Source organism: Podarcis liolepis (genome assembly GCF_965112155.1).
Source record: "Podarcis liolepis genome assembly, chromosome: 16".
Lineage (NCBI taxonomy): Eukaryota > Metazoa > Chordata > Lepidosauria > Squamata > Lacertidae > Podarcis > Podarcis liolepis.
In genome coordinates, this window is record NC_139567.1 from 31912860 (window position 1) to 31935468 (window position 22609).

General features: G+C 47.3%; 1 protein-coding gene across 1 annotated transcript in view; it reads right to left on the bottom strand.

The window, feature by feature from the left end:
• Positions 1–9259: 9259 nt before the first annotated feature.
• YWHAG (tyrosine 3-monooxygenase/tryptophan 5-monooxygenase activation protein gamma) overlaps positions 9260–22609 on the bottom strand; it is a 28148-nt gene continuing 14798 nt past the window's right edge. The window contains exon 2 of the mRNA XM_083479458.1: positions 9260–12897. Within this exon, the coding sequence (XP_083335584.1) occupies positions 12241–12897 (657 nt within the window). The 3' untranslated portion in view covers positions 9260–12240. The remainder of the gene's footprint in view (positions 12898–22609) is intronic.

The window sequence follows — 22609 nt, forward strand, 5'->3', positions numbered from 1 at the left end:
TGATCATTGTCCTTTCTTTCAGTCCATGCTGAATCCACTCCCATATGCAAGTTCTTTGTGATCTTGATGGTCTTCTGTCTAGGACCATCAGGGTTGGCATAGCAACTGGGCAGGGCTCCTGTGGATGTGCTGGGATGGTGAAGGGATTATGGCTGGCCTGTATCAAACCTTCCCCATTTTGTAGTCCTTCCTTCATGGAGTCAAATAAAAGTGGAACAGTGCAAATCCGATGTATGGTTGATTTTTCTATGAATTTATAGCAGAAGCGTGGTGTATGTAGTGTGTGAGTGTGTGTGAAGTTTGTACAAACTGAATGATTGGGGTGGGGGGCTCCTGCTACAGTTGAAAATAGGGGCGTCCTAAGGAAAAGTGGGGGGGGGGGACATTGCAGGATCAAATTGGAAACCTGGACGGCTTCTGTGAATCCGGGACTGTCCCTGGAAAACAGGGACACTTGGAGGGACTGTATATCCTATGTAAGGAGGTCTGCACATAACTAGCAAACCTCTCTGCGTGAGGTCCCCATGCAGTGCAGAGTTAAACTATGGAACTCACTCCTGCAGGAGAAATAAGGCTATTGGTGGCCACTAGCCATGGCGGCTGTGCTGCCTCTACAGTTGGAGGCAACTATGCTTCTGAATACCAGTTGCTGGAAATGAGGGAGAGTGCTCTTGTGTTCGAATCCTGCTTGCTGCTTTCCCACAGGCATCCGGTTGGCCCCTGAGAGAACAGGATGTGGATTAAACAGGCCACTGGCCTGATCCATCAGGAACTCTGATTATTTTTATTCCTTGAACCAGGAAGCTTGCAAGAGCCATGGGATTTCACCCCTTATTTCCCCCAAATAAGCCATATTTAGAGGGGGGAGAAATCGGCTCTGTTCCACATCTGCTTAAAGCCACATTTTCCTTTGTGCCGCGGGAGGCCCTCTGCACATGCTCAGGGGCCCGCTGTTCAAGGCGTGCCTCTTCAAATTTGCAGGCCCCTCGGGGCTCACCAGGAGTGTCTTTGCCCCCAAATCACACTGTCTCCAGATGCTCATCTCGGGACACACTTCCCGGCTTCCGAAAGCCGCCTCTTAATTTCAGAAGTCCAGATGGTGGACTTAGCTGGGGTGCTTTGACCCGGCGGGCCTTAACACAGGATGTGACTGACGGCCTGGGCTTGACCCAGCTGCAGTTACATAAAGCCCCACATGCATGCAGCAGGCGCAGGAAAAGATGTGTGAACTCTTTCCTCCTCCTCTTCCTCCCCCCTCTCCCCAAATCCTTCTGCCACAAGGCTCTCCCTCCCTCCCCAATTCGTTCCAGCCTTAGCAACAGACTGGTGATTTGGCAGCCAGCTGCTAGCTCCCTCTCCCTCATTGGCTGCCGAGATTGCGCAGGGATTGGCCACAAGCGATGTGTGCGAGTGTGCTTGCACACTGGGAATTGTGTGTCAGGCCCAGAACAAAGGGCGTGGCAGGCTGGGAGGCTGCTGCAATTGCGGTCCTCCTCGTCCCAATGCAGATTTCTGAGGGATCAGGCCGGACTCCGGAGCTGCCGCGCTGCACCAGAGATGTGGCACAGAGCAGGATGTGCCCCTCTGGGGGAGGAGGGCGGGCAAACCAGCAGAAAAAGCTTGGCTGCGGTTCTGTCTGTGCTCTCTCGCTCTCCAGCACTTCACAGATGGAAGCTGGAATATTCCTCTGTGCTGGTAACAGCTGAAGGCTCTTTTCTGACAGCCCAGATGATGGTCCTTGCTTGCCCAGGAAAGCTCCTGCGCTGGACCAGTTTTTAAAGGACAAGTGTCCTTTGCACACTTGGGCAAGGTGGAAGGAAGGAAGGAAGGAAGGAAGGAAGGAAGGAAGGAAGGAAGGAAGGAAGGAAGTCTGGGCTGCATCTGTCCCTTTGACAGCACCTAGACAGGCTAGTGAAGCTATTCCAGGACAGGGCCATAAACTGCATCGCCTACCAATTGTAGAATTGATGGGCTGGAAGGAACTCCAAGGGCCATCTAGTCCAACCCCCTGCAATGCAGGAATTGCAGCTAAATAATCCCTGACAGATGGCCATCCAACTAACATTTTAAAATCCTCCAATGAAGGGCATTCTGCTACCTTCCTTTCCATGGTCACACAGCTTTACTTACCCTCAGAAAGTTCTTCCCATGCGTCAATTTGCTTTTCAGGTACAGATATACCAGCCAGTTTAAAAGTTTGAGCTTTTTTTATTTTAAATAATTTATTGAAGTGAATCAAACAAAACAATAAAGGTAAAAGGTGAAGGTAAAGGACTCCTGGATGGTTAAGTCCATTTGACTATGGGGTGCGGCGCTTCAGGCCAAGGGAGCCGACATTTGTCCACAGACAGCTTTCTGGGTCATGTGGCCAGCATGACTAAACCGCTTCTGACACAATGGGACACAGTGATAGAAGCCAGAGTGCACAGAAATGCCGTTTACCTTCCCACCACAGTGGTACCTATTTATCTACTTGCACTGGTGTGCTTTTGAACTGCTAGGTTGGCAGGAGCTGGGACAGAGCAACGGGAGCTCACCCTGTTGCAGGGATTCGAACCGCTGACCTTCTGATCAGCAAGCCCAAGAGGCTCGGTGGTTTAGACCACAGCGCCATCTGCTCCCTTTTTAAACAAATCAATACAATAAAAACAATAGAAGTACTGCAGCGCAGTACAGTCATACCTCAGGTTACAGATGCTTCAGGTTGGGTTTTTTCGGGTTGCGGACCACCAAAACCTGAAAGTATCGGAACAGGTTACTTCCGGGCTTTGGCAGTCGCACATGCGCAGAAGTGCTAAATTGCGCTTTGCGCATGCGCAGAAGGGCAACCCCCATGTGCGCAGAGGTGCTGCTGCGGGTTGCAAATGCCGTGGGTTGCAAACGTGCATCCCGCACAGATCACATTCACAACCCAAATATCCACTGTATATGCAGGACTTAATATTAGGCGTGTGTTTCTTTATTGCGCTTATAACCCACCTTCCCCCACAATGAGCTCACGGTGGTGCACATGACTCTCCTCCTCTCTCCCCCCCCACCCAACAACAACCCTGTGAGGTAGGCATGGTTGAGCAGAAGTGAGTGTCCCAAGTTCACCCAATGAGCTTCATGGCTGAGTAGGGATTCAAATCCTGGTCTCTCCCAGGTCCTGGTCTGACACTCTGACCACTCAAGTCCATTAAGAAAGTACTGATTTGTACGTCGTACTGTACGGAATGAGTTCTGTGTGTCTGCATTTGCTGTAGACAAGATAAAATCCCACCAAAAAAGCATACAATTTATCAGGGTCCTCCAAGCCTCTGCCATTATATAATTTATTAGTCTCCCCCAACTTATTATTATTTATTGAATCTATATATACCATCCGATACCCTGATACCCGATACCCTGATGCTAAACTCCACATATTTTTTATACCAAAGGAAAAGTTGCATGTCCTGTAAGGTTTCCATTTTGGGGGGCAACTGAGGTCCTGGTAGCTGCCATTGTCCTGTTAAGAGAGCTGAAACCTTGCAGCTGATCATCCCATGTATTTAGCAAACGGAACGGGATGTTTGAGTGCTTTGACCATTGCTTGACAAACCATTATCCAGAATTTGAATACCTGTGGGCAGAAAAGGGGTCTCTTTTTCCACAGCTAAAACATTGGCATCGCCGATTGTAACCCCAAGCTAATTAGACCTAACAAATTCCAATTTACAGCCTGGTGCAGGCAGCAAAAAAGAGGATGGGGAGTTTGTTGAGTGCCTTTGCCAGCTAATCAGCCTGTGACACCTGGCTGATTAGTTTTTAATCCTCTAGGTAAAGGTAAAGGGACCAGTAGTGGCTGACTTTGGGGTTGCGGCGCTCATCTCTCTTTATTGGCTGAGGGAGCCGGCGTACAGCTTCCGGGTCATGTGGCCAGCATGACTAAGCCGCTTCTGGCGAACCAGAGCAGCGCACGGAAACGCCCTTTACCTTCCCCCTGGAGCGGTACGTATTTATCTACTTGCACTTTGACGTGCTTTCGAACTGCTAGGATGGCAGGAGCTGAGACTGAGCAACGGGAGCTCACCCCGTTGCGGGGATTTGAACAGCCAACCTTCTGATCAGCAAGTCCTAGGCTCTGTGGTTTAACCCACAGTGCCACCAGCATCCCTCTAGGCCAGTTGCTTCTAGGCCAGTTGCCAAATGGGAGGGTGGGGAAGCAGTTCCCTTCACCATCTGATTTCCTCATGCCTGTTATTTTATTTTTAATAGTTGACATGTGTGTGCTTTTAATGCTTTGCTTATTCTATAGCTCGGTTGTTGTTGTCAAATCCAAATATTAGAAGGTTGGATGGAGTCTCTTTCCAGCAACTCCTGCAGCCAAGCTGCCAAATGGACACATTACTCTGCTTTCCTTTGGACCACAAGGCCAAGAGGGGTGGGGTCTTGTTTTCTGGGCAGCCCTGGACCTACATAGACACTACTGGCCAGGCTTGCACCCGAGGACGTAACCTCTGTGCTGCTAACGCAGTAGATCAGTTACCAGCTCACTCTCTGCAGGACAGAGGTGCGCTCGAGGGTGCCATACCAGTAACAGCCTGTAGGTGGCAGCGCCGCCGAGCAGACGCCAGGCGGGGATTGGAAGCTGATGCTGCAGCAGCAGCAGCCGGCAGCTCCCTTGCCGCGCAGGAGAGGTGAAGGGGGCGAAGTGCGCCTGCGCAGCTGGGAGGGAGGGGGATTTCTGCATTGCAGCGAGGTCCGTTTTGCAATAAACTGGGGGTCGGGGGTCGGAAGAACCCCATGTAAAGTGAGGCACGGAAAAGGAGCTGGCAGCAAGCCTCAGATCCCAGGACAAGCACACCCAGCTCCTCATGGTGATATCATTAATTAAATTTATTTTTTGGCTGGCTGTAACAAGAGGCAGAAATCCAACAGGTGTAGCTCTCCTCTCCATGTGATTCCGAGCTCTGTGTGTGTGATGGCACGGAAAGCGCTTCTGCAAAGAATCTCCCTCTCCCTTTTTATCCCTCCCAACAGCACTGCGAAGGACGTTCAGCTGGGTGACAGTGACTGGCCAAAGATCAAGAAGTCAATTTTCATGGTTAAGTGCTCCTAGTTCTACACCTTATTAGCCGATTCAGAAGAGGGTCAAATGCTGGCAGAAGTCCCCAACAGCATGTAACACCTGTGCTCAGAGACCTGGAGTCATATAACGCTTCTTCCATGTTTGTAAGAAATCAAACTTCTAGTCTGGCGGCACCCACACTTTGGAATTCCCTGCCTATTGAAATGATCAAGGTGCCTTCACTCTGTTTGGCACCTGCTAAAAACATTTTTCTTTAGGGCAAGCTGACCCAGACATGTAGAATGTTGGCATGTGTCATAATCTGGTTTTTAGCTTATCGCTGACTGTCTTTTGAACATTTTAAATAGTTCCTTTTAACAGCTTATTATTATTTTTGTAAACCCAATTTGAAGTTTTTCCTTACAACCAGGCAGTATATAAAGTTTATATACTGCATTCTCAACATCTGCCCAGCGAAGGAGATCCCACCTTTCGGAACTGCTTCTAGCTCTAATTCATTTCCAGCCTTTCTGGTGTTTAAAGACAGCCATCATGTCATTCCTTAAATCTTTGCTTCTCCAGGATGAGTGTAGCCAGTTCTTTCAATTGACCTCATTGGACATGTTATCATAGAACGCTAGAGTTGGAAGGGATCTCGAGGGTCACCTAGTCCAACCCTCTGCAATGCAGGAATCTCAGCTAGATCTTTCATGACAGATGGCCACCCAACCTCTGCTTAAAAACCTCCAATGAAGGAGAATCCATCACCTTTCAAGGGAGCTCATTCCACTGTCAAACGGCTCTTACCATCAGTAAGTTCGTCCTGATGTTTAGTTAGAATCTCCTTTCTTGTAACTTTTAAGTTACTGGTTCGAGTCCTACCCTCCAGAGCAGAGGAAACGAAGAGAAAACAAAGCAGTTTCCCAGACTTCTGCCCACCCCAGTTATCTTCCAACAGTGGCAAGCTGGTACCCATTAGGACTCGTAGGATGGAAGACCAGCAGTATGAGAGCCAACAACAGGCTCCCTGATGGGTTGTAAGAAGACAGAGCAGGCAGGGGCTGGCTGAGGGCGGATTGAGACTGGTGGTGTAGGGCCCTATTTTCCTTAATGGCTCAGCCTCCACCTGCCCAGTTTCTCAACACCCTTCCCAAAACATGGTGCCAACAACTGGACACTGTACTCCCAATTCTAGCCTGACTGGTGCAGAATTGGCCAGAACTATGACTTTTCACGATGTAGACACTTGGTTTAATGAGGACCATCGGTTGCCTTTAACTCAGTTAATCTGTGAAGCATATCCAGATGTTGTTGGACTCTGGCTCCCATCATCCATAGCGAGTGCGGCCCCTGGGAATGCACAATGGGAGTTGTGATCCTGCAGCACCTCAACCTTTACCAGTGCTTCAGCACATATAAACTTCAGAAGCGCCTATGATGCTGGAAGACTTACATGTTTCCAGAAATACAGGCGCGTCCTATAAGAGTTTACCAGGGGTGTGCGGGGAGAGAAGGCGCCTGTGCTGTGAATTCAAGCTTTTGAATGGGTTGTGACTAACATATGCAGCTGCACCCTGGCATTTCGCTTAGCCTGTGCTGCAGAAATGGTGACTCGCCATTTTTTTAAAGTCTCTGTGCAGCAGCAATCATAAGACTGTAAGACAATCCTGGCTGCTGGATCAGACCAGGAGCCAGAACTGTGCCTTGACTCACTGGCTCTGCAAAGGAGACAACCGGGAGTGGAAAGTTTACACTTCACAGCCCCAGAATGGAAAACTAAAAACAGAAATCCATGGCCCTTGGGTGCCCTCTCAAGAGGTTTCCCCAGAGACATTCCTCATTAAAGCTCAGATCTGATAGAGAACAGGGGCAGGAAATCTGTAGGCTCTAATTTCAATCAGCCTCCAGCTTGCACAGGCAAGACTGAAGGCGGACCACCCCTCTGAAACCTTTGGTTTTGGTGCACATCAAGCCTGTGCCTAGAGACCCACAAAACCTTTAAGGGAGGGGTGGGCATCTGTGGCCCTCCAGATGTTGTTGAATTACAACTCCCATCATCCCCAAGCACTGGCGTTGAGAGCCCAACCACATCTACAGAGAGCCATCGCGTGAGAAGCGAGCCAGCAGTAAATCACACTGTGCAAATTGGAGTGAAGTCTTTATTAGCAAAGACATGATCGACACAGGAGTGTCAGGCCTAATGAGCCCAGCAACTTAGTTCCACTAGGTCTTGCCTCTATGGAGCAGTTGCTGAGACTGAAGGTCCCCGCCTCTCCATAGCTGCCTAAGTCTTCCTCCTCTCCAAAAAATGTTCCAAGCAATCAGAGACTGCATCTATGCATCTATGCATCAGTAATCTCTCTTCAGCCCTTTTCATGCCTCTGGGAGACAAAAGGGAAGGGGAACTTGTTGCAGGAGGGCGATAAACCTGTGACTCTTCCCCAACCTGACTCATCTCTGCCTCTTGGCCTCCCTCCTCTCTTGCTTCAGCTTCTGCCTCTGATTCTGGACTTCTCTCTGCCACGGACTCTCCCAGCTCACTAAGCCCTGTTGCTCCTTCAGCGTCTGACACCTCCTCCCCACAGACTTCTACCTCTGACCGCTCATCCTCATCCTACCAACATTCCCTGAGCTCCGAGACTTCTTCCCCTGGGGGTTCCCCAGCTGGTTCCTCCCACCATTCCTCTGCGTCCAACCAATCCATGACGCATAGGTCCCGTTTCTCCTCTCAGGCAATGCCATCAACAAGCTTGAATTACACGCCGGCAGCACTACAGCTGCATTATCAACTAATCTAACCTAGTCCAGCACGGATTTCCCAATATAAATGGGCTGCGTGGACGTGATGGAGATGCAGCGGTGGCAGAATTGATACTGCCTGCCAGATCTTCTCCAAGCAAGCGTCTGCTCAGGTGGCAAGATAAATGTTAGGAGTAAGCCACACATTTGCTTATCCCCAATCAGCCTACATAACGTTCAGGCAAGGCTTGGTATTTAAACTACTCTTGAAGTGTCCACCACAATCAACACCATTTATATCCGACCGTCCACTGAATGGACAAGCTACCGCCAATGAACATGCTGCATCTGATTTTTGATGGCGTTTAGCCACCTGTGTCCTGAACCATTGCTCCCTGCTCCATCTTATCTGGCATGCAGAGCTTCCTGGGTTCAATCCCCAGCAGCTCCAGGTAGGGCTAGCTAGGAGGGACTCCCTGCCAGAAATCCTGGATAATTCCAGATGGGCCAAAGCTCTGACTCATTTCAGTATAAGGTAGCATCCTATTTGAAAGCCTGGGATCTGCAAGGCCAAGGTTCAAATACTCACTTGGTAATAAATAATAATAATAATAATAATAATAATAATAATAATAATAATAATTGGCAAGCCCAATGAGGCACCCGCCTCCCTAATAATAATAATATTTATATTCTGCCCATCTGACTGGATTGCCTCAGCCACTCTGGGTGGCTCCCAACAAAATATTAAAAACACAATAAAGTATCAACCATTAGAAACTTCCCTTAATGGGGCTGCCTTCAGATGGGGAGTGGGAGAACCATATGCTTTGAGCTCCTTAGAGAAAAAGATGGGATATAAATGCAATAAACAGTAATATATTTAAGACGAAGCTTTCAGTCCATAGCTAGGGACATGGATACAGTCGTACCTTGGTTGCTGAATGCCTTGGAAATCCTATGTTCCGGCTCCCGAACAATCAAAAACAGGGAGTTAGTGTTTCGGTTTCCGAACGATTTTCGGAAGCCGAACGTCCGGCGCGGCTTCCGATTGGCTGCAGGACGCTCCTTGGTTTTCAAACAGTTCTGGACTCCCGGAATGAATCTGTTCAAGAACCAAGGAACAACTGAATTCTAATTCAAACTAAGTTGCCAAAGCACCTTGGTAGGCTTTCAAGGAGAGCAGGTTGCACCACCACATGTCAGAGGTACTTTAGGAACAGAATACTGCCAAGCTGGGTTCCATAATCAAGAAGAACATATTAAGAATGGTGGGGCTCCTACTCACTACCATTTCACTACAATGGACCCCGGGGGCCCTTCATACAGATTTCCAAGGCTGGGCTGCAGCTTACGAGATCCTGCATACAGAGCGTATTCTGCACTCGACGGGATCTCGCTGCAGCCAGACAGATTCCCAGACACACGCCCATTCACAGCTGCCAAGAATAAAGCAGATTCCAACACAAAGACCAAATAGCACTGACATCAGATCTGTAAGTTTATTTGCTCAATGTACGACGGCTACATAATGACTCACATTCATGATATTCCATCACTGAGGAAAACTGCTAAGAATGGTCCGTGTGTGAAATAATTCCTTACAGAAACACGGAGTTGGAAAAATAATCACTGATTAGACCTTAAAAAGAGTTCACTGCATAACATGACAGAAAAGCACAAACAAAGGCTCATTCGAAGAACATAGTCATTTTTCCCCTACACTGTAATAGTTATAATTTCACCATGACGAACACCAGACATTAAGATTAAGCTAACACTGGTGTTTTCTTTTGCTTTCCTTTTTTTAAAAAAAAAATCATATATAATTGCATGTCACTATAGCAACATCCATAACAGATCAGTTTCGTTACGATCACTATTTGGTAGAGCAAACTTTTACCCCCAAAAAAGGAAGGGAAAAAAAATAGGAGGGGAAAAAAAATAAATTAAAAAACTTTAAAAAATTGTTGAAGACTATTTGTCATAGGAATACATAACATCTACAGTATAAGTTAATAAATTTCAAGCTACTTTATAGAAATACAACACCAGCATGCACAATATTGTATCAATAGAATAATGGAGCAGTTATTCATTTCACTGGAGAGACAGTTATCATATAGGCAAGTGCATTTCCTTAACAAAACAAAACAAAACAAATCAAAAGAAACCATTCAAGCTGCTCGCAAGTCCCCACCCCACCCGCGACTCCGTAGGTTTTAGCCCTCTTGTGCGATCTTTTCCCCCCTGCATAAAGTTTTCCTAAAGCAGCCAGAGCAAAAATAAAAAATAAAAATCATCATCATCATCATCAAGAAAAGGTTTTGTAATTCCAGTAAATCACTTCCAATTCAAAGCCAGGGAGACACATTGCTCACACTACATGATTGCAAACCAAACAGAAGCCTAAACATGGCCTCCAAAGTAGTCTTGCGACATTTCCTAAAAGGTTCCCGTCCGTTTACCCAGGTTGCAAGCCTCTCCCTCCTCTACTTCAATCCCACAGAACGTAAGATAAGCCATGGGAATTTGGCGTGGCTCTTTCCCCGAGGTGGCTCAAAAGAATAAAAATAATAACGGAAAAGTCACCGAGTGCAAACTCTCACGATGCAACGAAAGTTTTTTGTTTTTTTTTAATGCAGCTGCTTGGACACTTTAATGCTGGACTTGCTAGCGTTTTGCCTGTTGTCGATTCGCTTTTAAACCCAGACAGCCTTTGGGACTCGCAGGCCACCAAAGCAGCTCACCCCCCACTGCCCAAAGCATCAAACCACGTGAGCACAAAAAAACACACGGCACTGTGTCAAATGGAGTCATTCATCTCCACAAGGGGAAGACAAATGGTGTTGCACGGGGGAAGGCCCCATTAAGGGCCATTCTCCTTCTATGCAGCCCCTGATGAACAAAAGCAGGCAACCAGAGAAGGAAAACCATCAATCTGTTTTCTCTCTTTTCAAAAAAAGGGTGGGTGGGTAGAAAAATGACAGAAAACGACTTGATTAGCTACCATAATTTTCTATTTTTTTCTTCCTTCAAGGAATCAAGACCTGTATGTGAACAGATTCTCTACATGTTCTAGAGTGCCTAAGGTGTTTTTTTTTGGGGGGGGGGTGTTTTTTAAAAAACAAACACTGGCAAGCAAGCTCTCACCTTTATGAAATTACTACAATTCCACATCATTTCACTTCGTACCACAGGCTTCCCACAGATCAGAGACCCGGCTTTAGTAAAAGGGAAGCCAGAGATCTGCCATAATCTTCTGGAACTGAAGGGGGTGGGAATCAGGTAATAATCACTACGGCAGCATGATTCCTGCAGAAGGGGCCATGACACCTTCGCCTTCTTCCTTTTTTTTAAAAAAAGGAAGAAGTCAGCATGGTCTTGGAATATACCAGGTACAGTATGAGACATACAGACCTGAGTTAGTCAAATTACATTACAGTTCAGCAGCTCCTCCTTTGACCAATTATATTATGAACGCTTCTTGCTGGGGGCGGCCTCTTGGGACTTTATACTGTATAGTTGCTTACAAAGCATCCAACAGAATGGCCAACAGATGGATGTTCTTCAGGTGGCCTTTGGGCAACTGGGGAAACCGAGTCGGGTGGGTGAAGCCCATCTGCAGGTGTTAAGGTTGCAAGGGAGATGGCAAGCCAGAAAAAGCAAGCAAAAAAAGGTTTACACTCAATGGCTCGGTGTCAAAAAATATGGCTGTCATGTAGAAAACACTGTTAGAACTGCAATTTAGCAATAATACTGAAAGCTGTCTCAAGCATCCTGACTAGATGGGCTCTTGCGGGTTTGAAGCCTAGGACTTTCCTCCCGCTTTGAAATTATGCTGTAATGAGCGTTCCAAAAGGTCGGGGCAGGTATCAGAGAGGAGACACACACAGATGCACCTCGACAACGGAAAAGGCAGGGGACATGTTAACTCGGGGGACAGATGGATGGGAAACCTTACTGGAATCACAGAACTGCTTCTCTCAAACAAACACACGCGCACACACACACACACACACACACACATACACACACAAAATTAAACCCCAACAACGAAAGAGAGGGCCATTCCATCCAAGTTAGTCATCGTCAACTTCCACGTACGCCTAGCGATTAAGATAACTTAAAAGACAGCTCCCCCTTGAATTAATAAGTCTACAGAACAGTCCATTCGCCATTGTGAGGCTGCCACAATCGAGTTACTCCATTCCACCCAAGCACAGCCAAGCCTGACCTTTCCCGCTAAGTTGTGTTTTGGCAAAAGTGTCAAAAGAGGCAATCAAAGACAGGTTGCGGGGGGAGCCTCCCTGGAAGGTCGCCCCTCCTTTTTGTGTTTTGTTTTGTTTTTTTGTCCCCCTCCCCCACCCGACCCCCTCCCCCCCACACCTCGTGGGAAAACAAAATTAAAGACTGCAGTAGTAGCATCAGCGTGCGGCTGCCAGTCCATCCGGAGGGGGGGCGGGGTCCTAGTTGTTGCCTTCGCCACCGTCGTCGTCCTGCTGGTCGCTTGTCCAGAGCGTTAGGTTATCGCGCAGGAGCTGCATGATGAGCGTTGAGTCCTTGTAGGAGTCCTCGTTGAGGGTGTCCAGCTCGGCGATGGCGTCGTCGAAGGCCGTCTTGGCCAGGTGGCACGCCTGCTCGGGGGCGTTCTGGATCTCGTAGTAGAAAACAGAGTAGTTAAGCGCCAAGCCCAGGCGGATGGGGTGAGTGGGCTGCATGTGTTCCTTGCTGATCTCGTGGGCTTCGCTGTAGGCCTTCTCGGAGGACTCCACCACCGTCGCCCTCTTCTCCCCCGTGGCCACCTCGGCCAGGTAGCGGTAATAGTCCCCTTTCATCTTCAGGTAGAAGACTTTGCTCTCGTACTGGGTCTCGCTGCAGTTCTTGATCAGGTAGTTGTCGAGCAGGCTGAGCACGTCCTGGCACACGGCCTCCAGCTCCTTCTCGATCTTCTCGCGGTAGGCCCGCACCATCTCGATCTTCTTCTCGTTGCCGTCGGCCGAGGTCTTCTGCTCGATGCTGCTGATGACTCTCCAGGAGGAGCGCCGGGCCCCCACCACGTTCTTGTAGGCCACCGACAGCAGGTTCCTCTCTTCGTTGGACAGGGGCTCGTTCAGCTCCGTCACCTGCACCAGAGAAGGGAGGACACAACAAACAGGCCCAGTTAGCCTTTGGTCCCCACACTTGAACCTGCCGCTTTCCAAAGCTCGCTCCTGCTCTACGGAAAAATCTTTCACCGGCTCCCCCCAGCAGCAGATGACATCTTAAATGTGCCATACCTAGGTTGCTGCCCCATCTTTAACAGAACAGGATGGAACTGAAGGGGAGGGAAGAGAGGAATTAGGAAGGAATTAGGGGGTCAAAAAGATTTCAAGAGATCTAGGGAACATCTGTCAGGTACTCGGATACACAAGCAACAGCTGACTCCAACTGGAAGTTTTTAAAAAGCAGGAAGCCACACTAGTAGCTATTAAGTTTACCTGCCTGACTTGAGGATTTCTGCATTTGCAGTCTTTTATATTCCTCGTCCATCCCTCCATAAAAAAAGAAATACAGAATAGGGCTGGGCAATATATCATCCAAAACCAGTTTGAAGCCCATATTGTGATATCAGTTTCATTATTTTTGACCTGGCAATATATTGTGAATCATGGGGGGGAGGGGTGCTATGCAAAAATCGTGATGTAGCAAAAACCATGAAGCCAGCCAATGCCTCTACAGAGCTTGATCCTTATTTCAGACATCATGATATACAGTGGTACCTCGGGTTAAGTACTTAATTCGTTCCAGAGGTCCGTTCTTAACCTAAAGCACCACTTTAGCTAATGGGGCCTCCCGCTGCTGCCGCGCTGCCGGAGCATGATTTCTGTTCTCATCCCGAAGCAAAGTTCTTAACCCAAGGTACTATTTCTGGGTTAGCAGAGTCTGTAACCTGAAGCATATGTAACCCGAGGTACCACTGAATCAGTATATGGCGATGTTTAGCTGGGGATATATTGCAGTGTTGAAAACCAGGTATCGCCCAGCCCTGGTACAGAACACTACATCGTGACCATAACCTAGAGCATTTGGAGGATAGAGGACACTACAAATACAGCCTTCTGAAGGGCAACCAAATTTAATTTTAGGGTTAGGAGGGAAGACTTCCAGCACACTCCTTTATGTGAATAAGGCGGCACACGTTTTAAAGAGCTGCCGGTAGCATGAGGCTGCAGGCAGCACTCATTTCAAAACAATGTCTGGCTGCTGTCTTGTGCTGGGACACGGCATTTGCATTATGGGTTGGCGGAGGACAAGGACTGCCATCAACGTACGCCCCAGCTGCCTACTGCTCTTCCCCTAACAAACCCTGCCTTGCTGGTCACAGAAGAATCACATTTTTGTTTCGAGGGATCAAGAAGAAACAAAAGCCATCAGAAACAATGATCAGCTAACAAACCTAGCCAAGCAATTGAATCATAGAACTGTAGAGTTGGAAAGGACCCTGAGGATCATCAAGTCCAACCCCTGCAATGCAGAGGCCGTGTACGGGGATTGAACCTGCCACCTTGGTGTTAACTACACCACACTCTCACCAACTGAGTCAATACCTGTAGACCCAAGATATGGGAAAGGGGGAAATAGAGGATGAAAGTTAACTGATCCATAAAATGTTTTAATGGGGGGTCCTTGAAGGGACACACAGGCAGTCCAGAACTATAGGACCCAGGCTTGAAAGTAGGTTGCTGAAATTTTTTTTAAAAACAGAAACAAAAAAACAGCCATGGTAAGTATGGGAGGGGGTTGGAGATACAGGAAAGAAGCCAGCAAGCAGGCACAAGGATAGGCAAATAGGTTGAGAGATGGGTGTGTTCGAGATAGGATGAATGTTGGAATTTGAGGGGACAGTGAAGCCACTGAGGTCTCTTCCCACTGATTTTTAAGTTGCCCTCCATAGCATAGTTCGAGGAATGCTGTTGTTTGTTCTTTTATTAAAAAAAGAAGCCAACATTTGAGATGTTCAGGCTGCCAGATCCTACGCTAGAAGGATCCTGTGTTGACTACGTTGCAGTCAAAAACGCTTTCTTGACCCCAGTTAAAGCGAGGGACGGGGAGTGGAATTCATCATCTGCAGCTTGCTGGAGCTTAAGCAGCAAGATGCCCGAAACAATTATTTCACCTAAGCAATGGTGCTCGTGCTGCAACAGGCAGCTCCCAGAGTAAAATGCCTGCACCCTTCATTAATGCAACAAAAACCCTGCAAGAGCCCTTCCGGAAATTCACCTGCCTGCACACTAGGCTGCCATCCCTCCAGCGCCTTCAGGAATCTCAGGTCGCTCACAGAAGGCGCGTTTAGTGGGCACTGCAGAGCGCAGAGATAACTTGGCAGTACTGAGTCAAGGTTGCATGTACTTCCTCTCGCAATCAGGCGCAGACATCAGCAGAGGCAGGCAGCAGGCTGCAGCCTCCAGCAAGAACACGGAGATAGGATCTCAGTGGTGACAAGGCAAATAAATGGAAGATCATATTTAAGAATGTCACTCTGCCCCTCCAGTAATTCTGCACACAGCATCGCTCTATTTCGGGCCACGAAGCAATTAAACCTTTGCGATAATTTGGTTCAGACAGCACTGCAGAAAGCTATTTAGAGCTCGTTGGGTTTTATTTTAATTAGACAGTCTTAAAGCCATGCTTCAAGGGGACATCGCCTCTTGGCAGTTAACCTGGTCAAAAAGCAAAACGTGGGCAACTCTGCAGCCTGGAAAAGGACATTTTAGGTGTGCCGAGTTTTACATGAAGCTGTCTTTCCCACTTTGGATACCCCTGAAAGATCCACGGTCTCCTGGTCTTCAGGGACAACGCAGAAGGTCACGGCCATATTCCAGAAGCAAGTCCAAGGCACAGGCTATTAGTGGTAGCACCTCCAGCTAGCGGCTTGCTCTGGGTACCATCTAGATTACTTGAGAATGTGTGCCACAATGGCCTCCCTGGAAACAACTGCAAAATCTGAATAAGTTTTGTTCTTAGCTTGAAGCAGGAACTTAAATCTCCAGCTCCTTAAAGCTGGACAGCAGCAACTGGGCCGCAGAGATTTGTTTCGTAATTGCATTTTATTTATTGAACAGGATTCATAGAATGCTTGATCATCCTTAACTTCCAAGAGATTTACAAAAAATATAAAACGTTCATTAAAAAGACTGGGGTAGGGGGGAGAAACCAACCATTAAAAGCAAGTTAATCTAAAATGTATCAAAATAATAATAAGTAACATAACCAGCAGCTATTAAGTATGTATATAATAGAATACAATTACATGTTTAAATCACAGCATGTTCAATTTATGAAGGGATAATTTGTGCTGCCTTCAGGTTATTACGAAGTGTGGCTGTTTTCCAGTTGTATTCATAGTGGTGGTTCTTGTAATGGTTTAGCCGTTCAGAGAAAAAGCAAATATGAGGTGACATGGTAGAAGGGTATAGAATCACGGCATGGAGAAAGTGGATAGAGGAAAGTTTTTCTCGCTCTCCTACCCAACACTAGAAGAACTCATGGAGATCCGATGAAGCTCAATGTTGGAAGACTCAGGGGGACAAAAGAAAGCGCTTCTTTGCACAGCGCAGAGTTAAATTGTGGAACTTGCAGCCACAAGAAGCAGGGATGGGCCACCAACTTGGATGGATTTAAAAGAGGATTATACAAATTCATGGAGCAAAGAGCTATTGGTGGCTATAAGGCCACCATGGTTATCCTCTCTGCCTCCACAGCTGGAGGCGAAAATTCTGCTGGAAACCACTGGAGGGGAGAGGGCGCTTGTGCTTCGGTTTCCCCACTGACCACTGTGAGAACAGGATGCTGGACTATTAGGGCCTTTGGTCTGTTCTAGCAGGCCCTAACCATGTTCCTAATAAAACTTACATCTAATACCCACAGGAAATAATGGCTCTCGCCATACAGGTAACTGACTCCCTGGTAATGGAGGTTGCCGGGTTCTACAGCTGACAGCAGGTTTGAGATGTCACAAAGTACAAATGATCAAGGTAACCCCACCCTATCGGTAACCTATGAAAGGGCAAGAGCCCAACCTCCTATAGCCTGTCCCAAAGTTTTCATGGTGCAGCTGAAGAGAGATGCACACCACATGTACCTCTCACTGTTCTAGCTACCATATTCTCCTAGGCAAAATCGTGGCTTGTCTCCGCAAGCAGTAGGGTCAGTGTTAGATCCACAAAGTGGCATGGAGGCGGCATTCAAGTGTGAAATTCAGATTGCCACTTCACGTGGAAAAGGCTTCAAGTTTTCTTCCACCGCCTACCACCTTAATAGGTACATGCACTGTCTTGAAATTCCTATTATCTAGGAGTAGACAAGCCATTCATCATCTGCTCCACAAGCCCTCGGAAGGCAACCTTGCGCTCATTCACATAGGTGAAATTAAATCTGTTCATTTTCTCACACCGGCCGTATTTCATAAGCCAGTGTCAAAGCTTCACAACAGACTGTGTGCTTGAGCATTCTGACCACCACCACCCCGGCCTCCTTTCTCTGCCCATAACTGCAAGACAGCCACTGGAAAAACTGTGTTAAGGGAATCTTGGCCAACAGTACAGAAGCAATGACTGTGCACATTAATCCACTGGATTTCATTTTATATAGGGAGAGCACTGGAACGAAGGTAAATGTCTAACCAACAAAACAGGAATGTGAAGACAGGCGGAAGCACACATGGTTTGGTTGTTGCCGCCAAATCCAGATCTTTGGAAGGCAGGCAGCAACCTTGTGACTTTGTGCTGAGTTTAGAAGAAGAGGAGTTTGGATTTGATATCCCGCTTTATCACTACCCAAAGGAGTCTCAAAGTGGCTAACAATCTCCTTTCCCTTCCTCCCCCACAACAAACACTCTGTGAAGTGAGTGAGGCTGAGAGATTTCAGAGAAGTGTGACTGGCCCAAGGTCACCCAGCAGCTGCATGTGGAGGAGCAGGGAAGCGAACCCAGTTCACCAGATTACGAGTCCACCGCTTTTAACCACTACACCACACTGGCTCTTTGGGTTTCCGGGACCCAAAAATGCATACTGAGCAAGCTGCAACCTCCCTGCAGGCAAGGGCAGCACAGGCAAGGGCAGCATCTTCTAAGTAAGAAGCTCCGCTGCTTTGCAAGGATTTGACTTGTGGATGCTGCACCTGTCTGCATCTTCAAAAGCTACCCCTTTCGATCTCTCTGCAGCAGCCATTCTTGCCCACACTATTTAGACACACTATTGTTGCTAGAGAACACAAGCCAACTTCAGTGGAGCCTTTCCTGAAGGCATTCTGCCTAACAATGCTGTAAGCCCAAGGAAAGACTTGTGTCACTTCTGTCTCCTAACAAAGGGGCCAGGATGCAGATGGCATCAAATCTGTAGACGGCAGCAGTGGCGACTTCCGATTCATAGGCTACTGCCAATGAAATTTCATTCAAGAGGCTGATGGATTTCAAGCCAGGCACCCAATGGCACCTTAAACCTAGGTTACGCTTGCCACAACAGAATGTCTATTTGTCAGGGGGTTGGACTAAATGACCCTTGGGGTCCCTTCCAGCGCTGTGATTCTATGATCTCAACTACATTGCAGGACTGTAGCTTGCTCTTACAACTATTCACTTGTCCCGGTATGCAAGAAGTAGAAATGGAAATGGTATTAGCTATATGAACACAGGCAGAGGTTTTTAAAACTGTGATCGCCAAGCTGGTGCCCAGAAATCTCCACGTAGTCACAATTGGACCCACGCCAGTTGGACCTACTGCAAAACGCACCTGGAGAATTTGGACACTGATTTCAAGGTATCGCTTTCATCAGCCACAAACAGCTTCGATTACATGTGCCTTTTCCTCATAGTAAAAGGATAGGTCTACATAGAAATTGTACTTCTGAAGTTCTCCATGAGCATAAAGGTGCTCTTAATACTATCAGCTACGCCAAATGCATCCTAGCGCCAACCCCCTTCCTTGCGCTTTGCTGGAACACCCAGCTACAAGCTAAACAAAATGTTGGGTGCCCCTGATGCAGAAGTTATTGGGGGGGGGAGAGGGAAATCATGCAGGAATATAAGTTGCTACAGCCATATGGCATCAGAATGTCCAGCCCCGCTAGATCAGGCCAAAACTTCCTGTTCTCTCAGTGGCCAAATAGATGTCATAATTCCAAGCAACTGCTATTCAGAGGCATTGGGCTAGCAAGTTACTAGTCATGATGGTTGTGGGAGCCTGATCTACAGTGGTACCTTGGATCCCGAACAAATCAGCTCCTGAATGCCGCAAACCCGGAAGTGTTCCAGTTTGCGAACGCTTTTTGGAAGCTGGACGTCCGATGCGGCTTCCAACTGAGGGCAGGAAGCTTCTGCAGTCAATTGGCTTTTGAACGGTTCTGGGAGTTGAACGGACTCCCGGAACAGATTTAAGTTCTGACAACCAAGGTACCACTGTATTATAATCAGAGCCAGGCGAGAATGGCATTGCTCAGATAAAACACTGAACGTTGGCTCTGCATTTTGTGAACAAACCACAAACTCTCCCCCCCCCCCTACTTTCCCTCCAGCATGAAAATTGGGAAGCTTTCCCACTTCCAGTTTTAAAGTAACTGTGGTTTATTGCTATGTCTTAGCCCAATAGTTAGCCTTAACTACAGTCTAAGGAAACAAACCAACTTCAAGCTGCAGTTCATGGCTCCCTAAACCAGACTTAAGGCTAACCAGTTTCTGGTTCAGATGAACTTATAAGGCATGGCAAATAGATAATGGAAGCAAATGTTTCCAATATCCTCCTTGTGGCCATACCAGAGTGGAAGAGGGGAGAACATGCGCCCAAGATTTGGGCAGCCAACACGCAATTGGTAGAGCATGAGCCTCTTAACCTCAGGGTTGTGAGTTTGAGTCCCACGTTAGGTAAAAAACTGGTTGCAGCTTAGCTTCACATCAGAACTCAACTCCCTTTGAAGGTCCAGGAACACCAGTGACCTCTGCCTGGTAGAAGAACACTCTGGGTAGCGGAAGATAAACCCATCGAGAAATTAACACGCACCTCTGTTTTCTCCAAAAATAATAACTATGCTATTCTGCATCAGGCAGGCAACTGCATGACTGGGATGTCTCTGATGCTCTGCATGTTCACTGGCAAATAAAGTCCCACAAAGTAAGGGGACCTCTGGCGCTTTTTGGTTGAGTCAGGATAAAAAATATACCAGACAAGTAGCTTTTCCAATCAGCCGTTTACTTTCAAACCATAATACAGTCATACCTCGGGTTGCGAACGTGATCCGTGTGGGAGGCACGTTCGCAACCCGCAGCGTGACGCAATTTGGCGCTTCTGTGCATGCGCGCGACGTCATTTTGTGCTTCTGCACATGCACCAAAACCCGGAAGTAACCTGTTCCAGTACTTCCGGGTTCGGTGTGGTCCGCAACCCGAAAACATGCAACCCGCAGCGTTCGTAACCTGAGGTATGACTGTACTGAACATACTAAAGCTTTAAGGACCGGATGAGAAACAGCCAAGCCTGGCATCCTACTCTGTGTAACTGAGTATCTCTCAAGAGCCCAACATGATGGCCTGATGCTAAGCCTGTCATAGAGATACAGTTACCAGCCCCCTTTCAAAGGGATTTCTGCTCTAATTTCAGGAACTATTAAAGTTACAACTGCCTGCATCCAGACAAATCAAGGAGGGATCAGCCTTGGGAGTTTTAGTGTAAGTAGCCAGAGTACAGTTATAGTCAATTCACCTCCACCAGAACTACAAAAGTTCTCTCCACCTGTACAAGTGCTTCATGCAAAGTTTCTTGATGGCCTTTGTTTTTGGGAAAGCCTCAAGACTTTGGCAGGACATTAAGTTCACTCACATTCTGCAAAAAGTTTTGAATGAACCGTTTTAAAGTAGGCAAAGCAAATGTAATAACTGCAACCTTTGCAGTTGATAATCTATGGAAGGAGGCGCCGCCACCACACAGGGAGAGGGAAAGAATGCACGTGCTGGAGATCCACATGGTGATTCCCAGAGCATCCGTGGGCCGGATCCAGAAGGCAACTGGGCATGATCCGGTCCGTGGGCCTTAGTTTGCTGACCCATGGTCTGGGCATTTATGCTGGAGAAAGTAAGAATGTAAGAAAAGCCTTCTGGATCAAGCTCGGGGCCCGTCAATGCCTGCATCCTGTTCTCACAGTGGCTGACCAGATGCCTGTAGGAAACCCACAAGCAGGATCTGAGCACAAGAGCTCTCTCCCCTCCTGTGGTTTCCAGCAACTGCCCTTCAGAAGCACTGATGCCTCCCACTGCGGAGGCAGGGCACAGCCTTCATCATGGCTAGACGTCATCAAAGGCCTTCTCCTCCATGAATCCGTCCAACCCTCTTTGGAAGCCATCCATGCCACCTGCGGGAGAGAGCTCCATCCTTTTAACAATGCGCTGAATGATAAAAACTCAGCTTTGCTGCCTTTTACACACACACACACACACACACACACACACACACACACCCTATTATTATTATATTAAATTTCTATACCCCTCTTCATCAGAGGACCCCAAGGCAATTTACAATACAAAAACAAAAAAATACGTTAAAATAAATAATAATAATAATAATAATAATAATAATAATAATAATTTATTTATATCCCGCTCTCCCCAGCCAAAGCCGGGCTCAGAGCGGCTAACAACATTAAAATGATACAACACTCTAAAATCATTTCATTATAAAATCAAAACATAGTAACAAAACAATGACACACACAGAGAGAGCGCAGGGAGGAACTACATGCACACCCAAAGCAGGCGACCCAATAATTATGGAGTTAACTGGTCCACAATATAAAGAGGGGGCTTTTGCATTTTAAGTTCATTAGTGGGTACCAATAACTTGCACCCACTGAAAACCAAGCCTTATGAGGAGCGCTTGAAGGAGTTGGGTGTGTTCAGCCTGCTAAAGAGGAGACTGAGAGGAAATATGGCAGTCATCTTCCAATATCTTAAGGGGCTGCCACGTGGAAGATGGAGCAAGCTTCTTTAGTCCTGCTCCGGAGGGTAGGACTAAAGTTACAAGAAAGGAGATTCTGACTAAACATCGGTTAGAACTTTCTGCAGTAAGAGCTGTCTGAAAGCGGAATGGGCTCCCTCAGGAGGTGGTGGACTCTCCTTCATGGGAGGCTTTTAAGCAGAGGTTGGAGGGTCATCTGTCATGGATGCTTTAGCTGAGATTCCTGCACTGCAGGGGGTTGGACTAGATGACTATTGAGGTCCCTTCCAACTCTACAATTCTATGATCCTACCATCTTTACAGCCTTTCGCTTCATTAGGTTTCGCATCCATGCACCTAGGGGCTGGCACCATAGGCAAGACTTATTATTACGGCCTGCTGTGCTACATCTGTCAATTTGAGAAGGCCGTTCCTCTGCATTATGTTATACAAAGAGATAGTTGTATAAAAGCAGGTGAGTGTTAATTCACTGGCAACAGAATGATGCAACGGCAAAGCTGAAGTCTCACGTGATCAGAGAAGCAGAGCTCAAAGGAGTACAAGCACACAGTCAGAGGGTGGCAATTAACAGCAATTAATATTTCCTGTAGTCATTTTGCTTTTGTTATTCTAACCTGAGTTCCTATAGCACATGATTCCCCCACACTGGATATGACCATGTTTCAAGGCTCTTGCAGCTTGCCGCAAGCACATTCTTACAATCAAGTGTTGTTAGGAGAAAAGACAGCGTGCTTTTGGGAGTTCCTGTTCCACCTCAAGATCACCATTCCTAGAAAACACTGAGGGCCTCTGGCACAGTTACTATCTTTGTTCAAAGGGGCAGAAATGCACTCATGACAGAAAACCAACATCT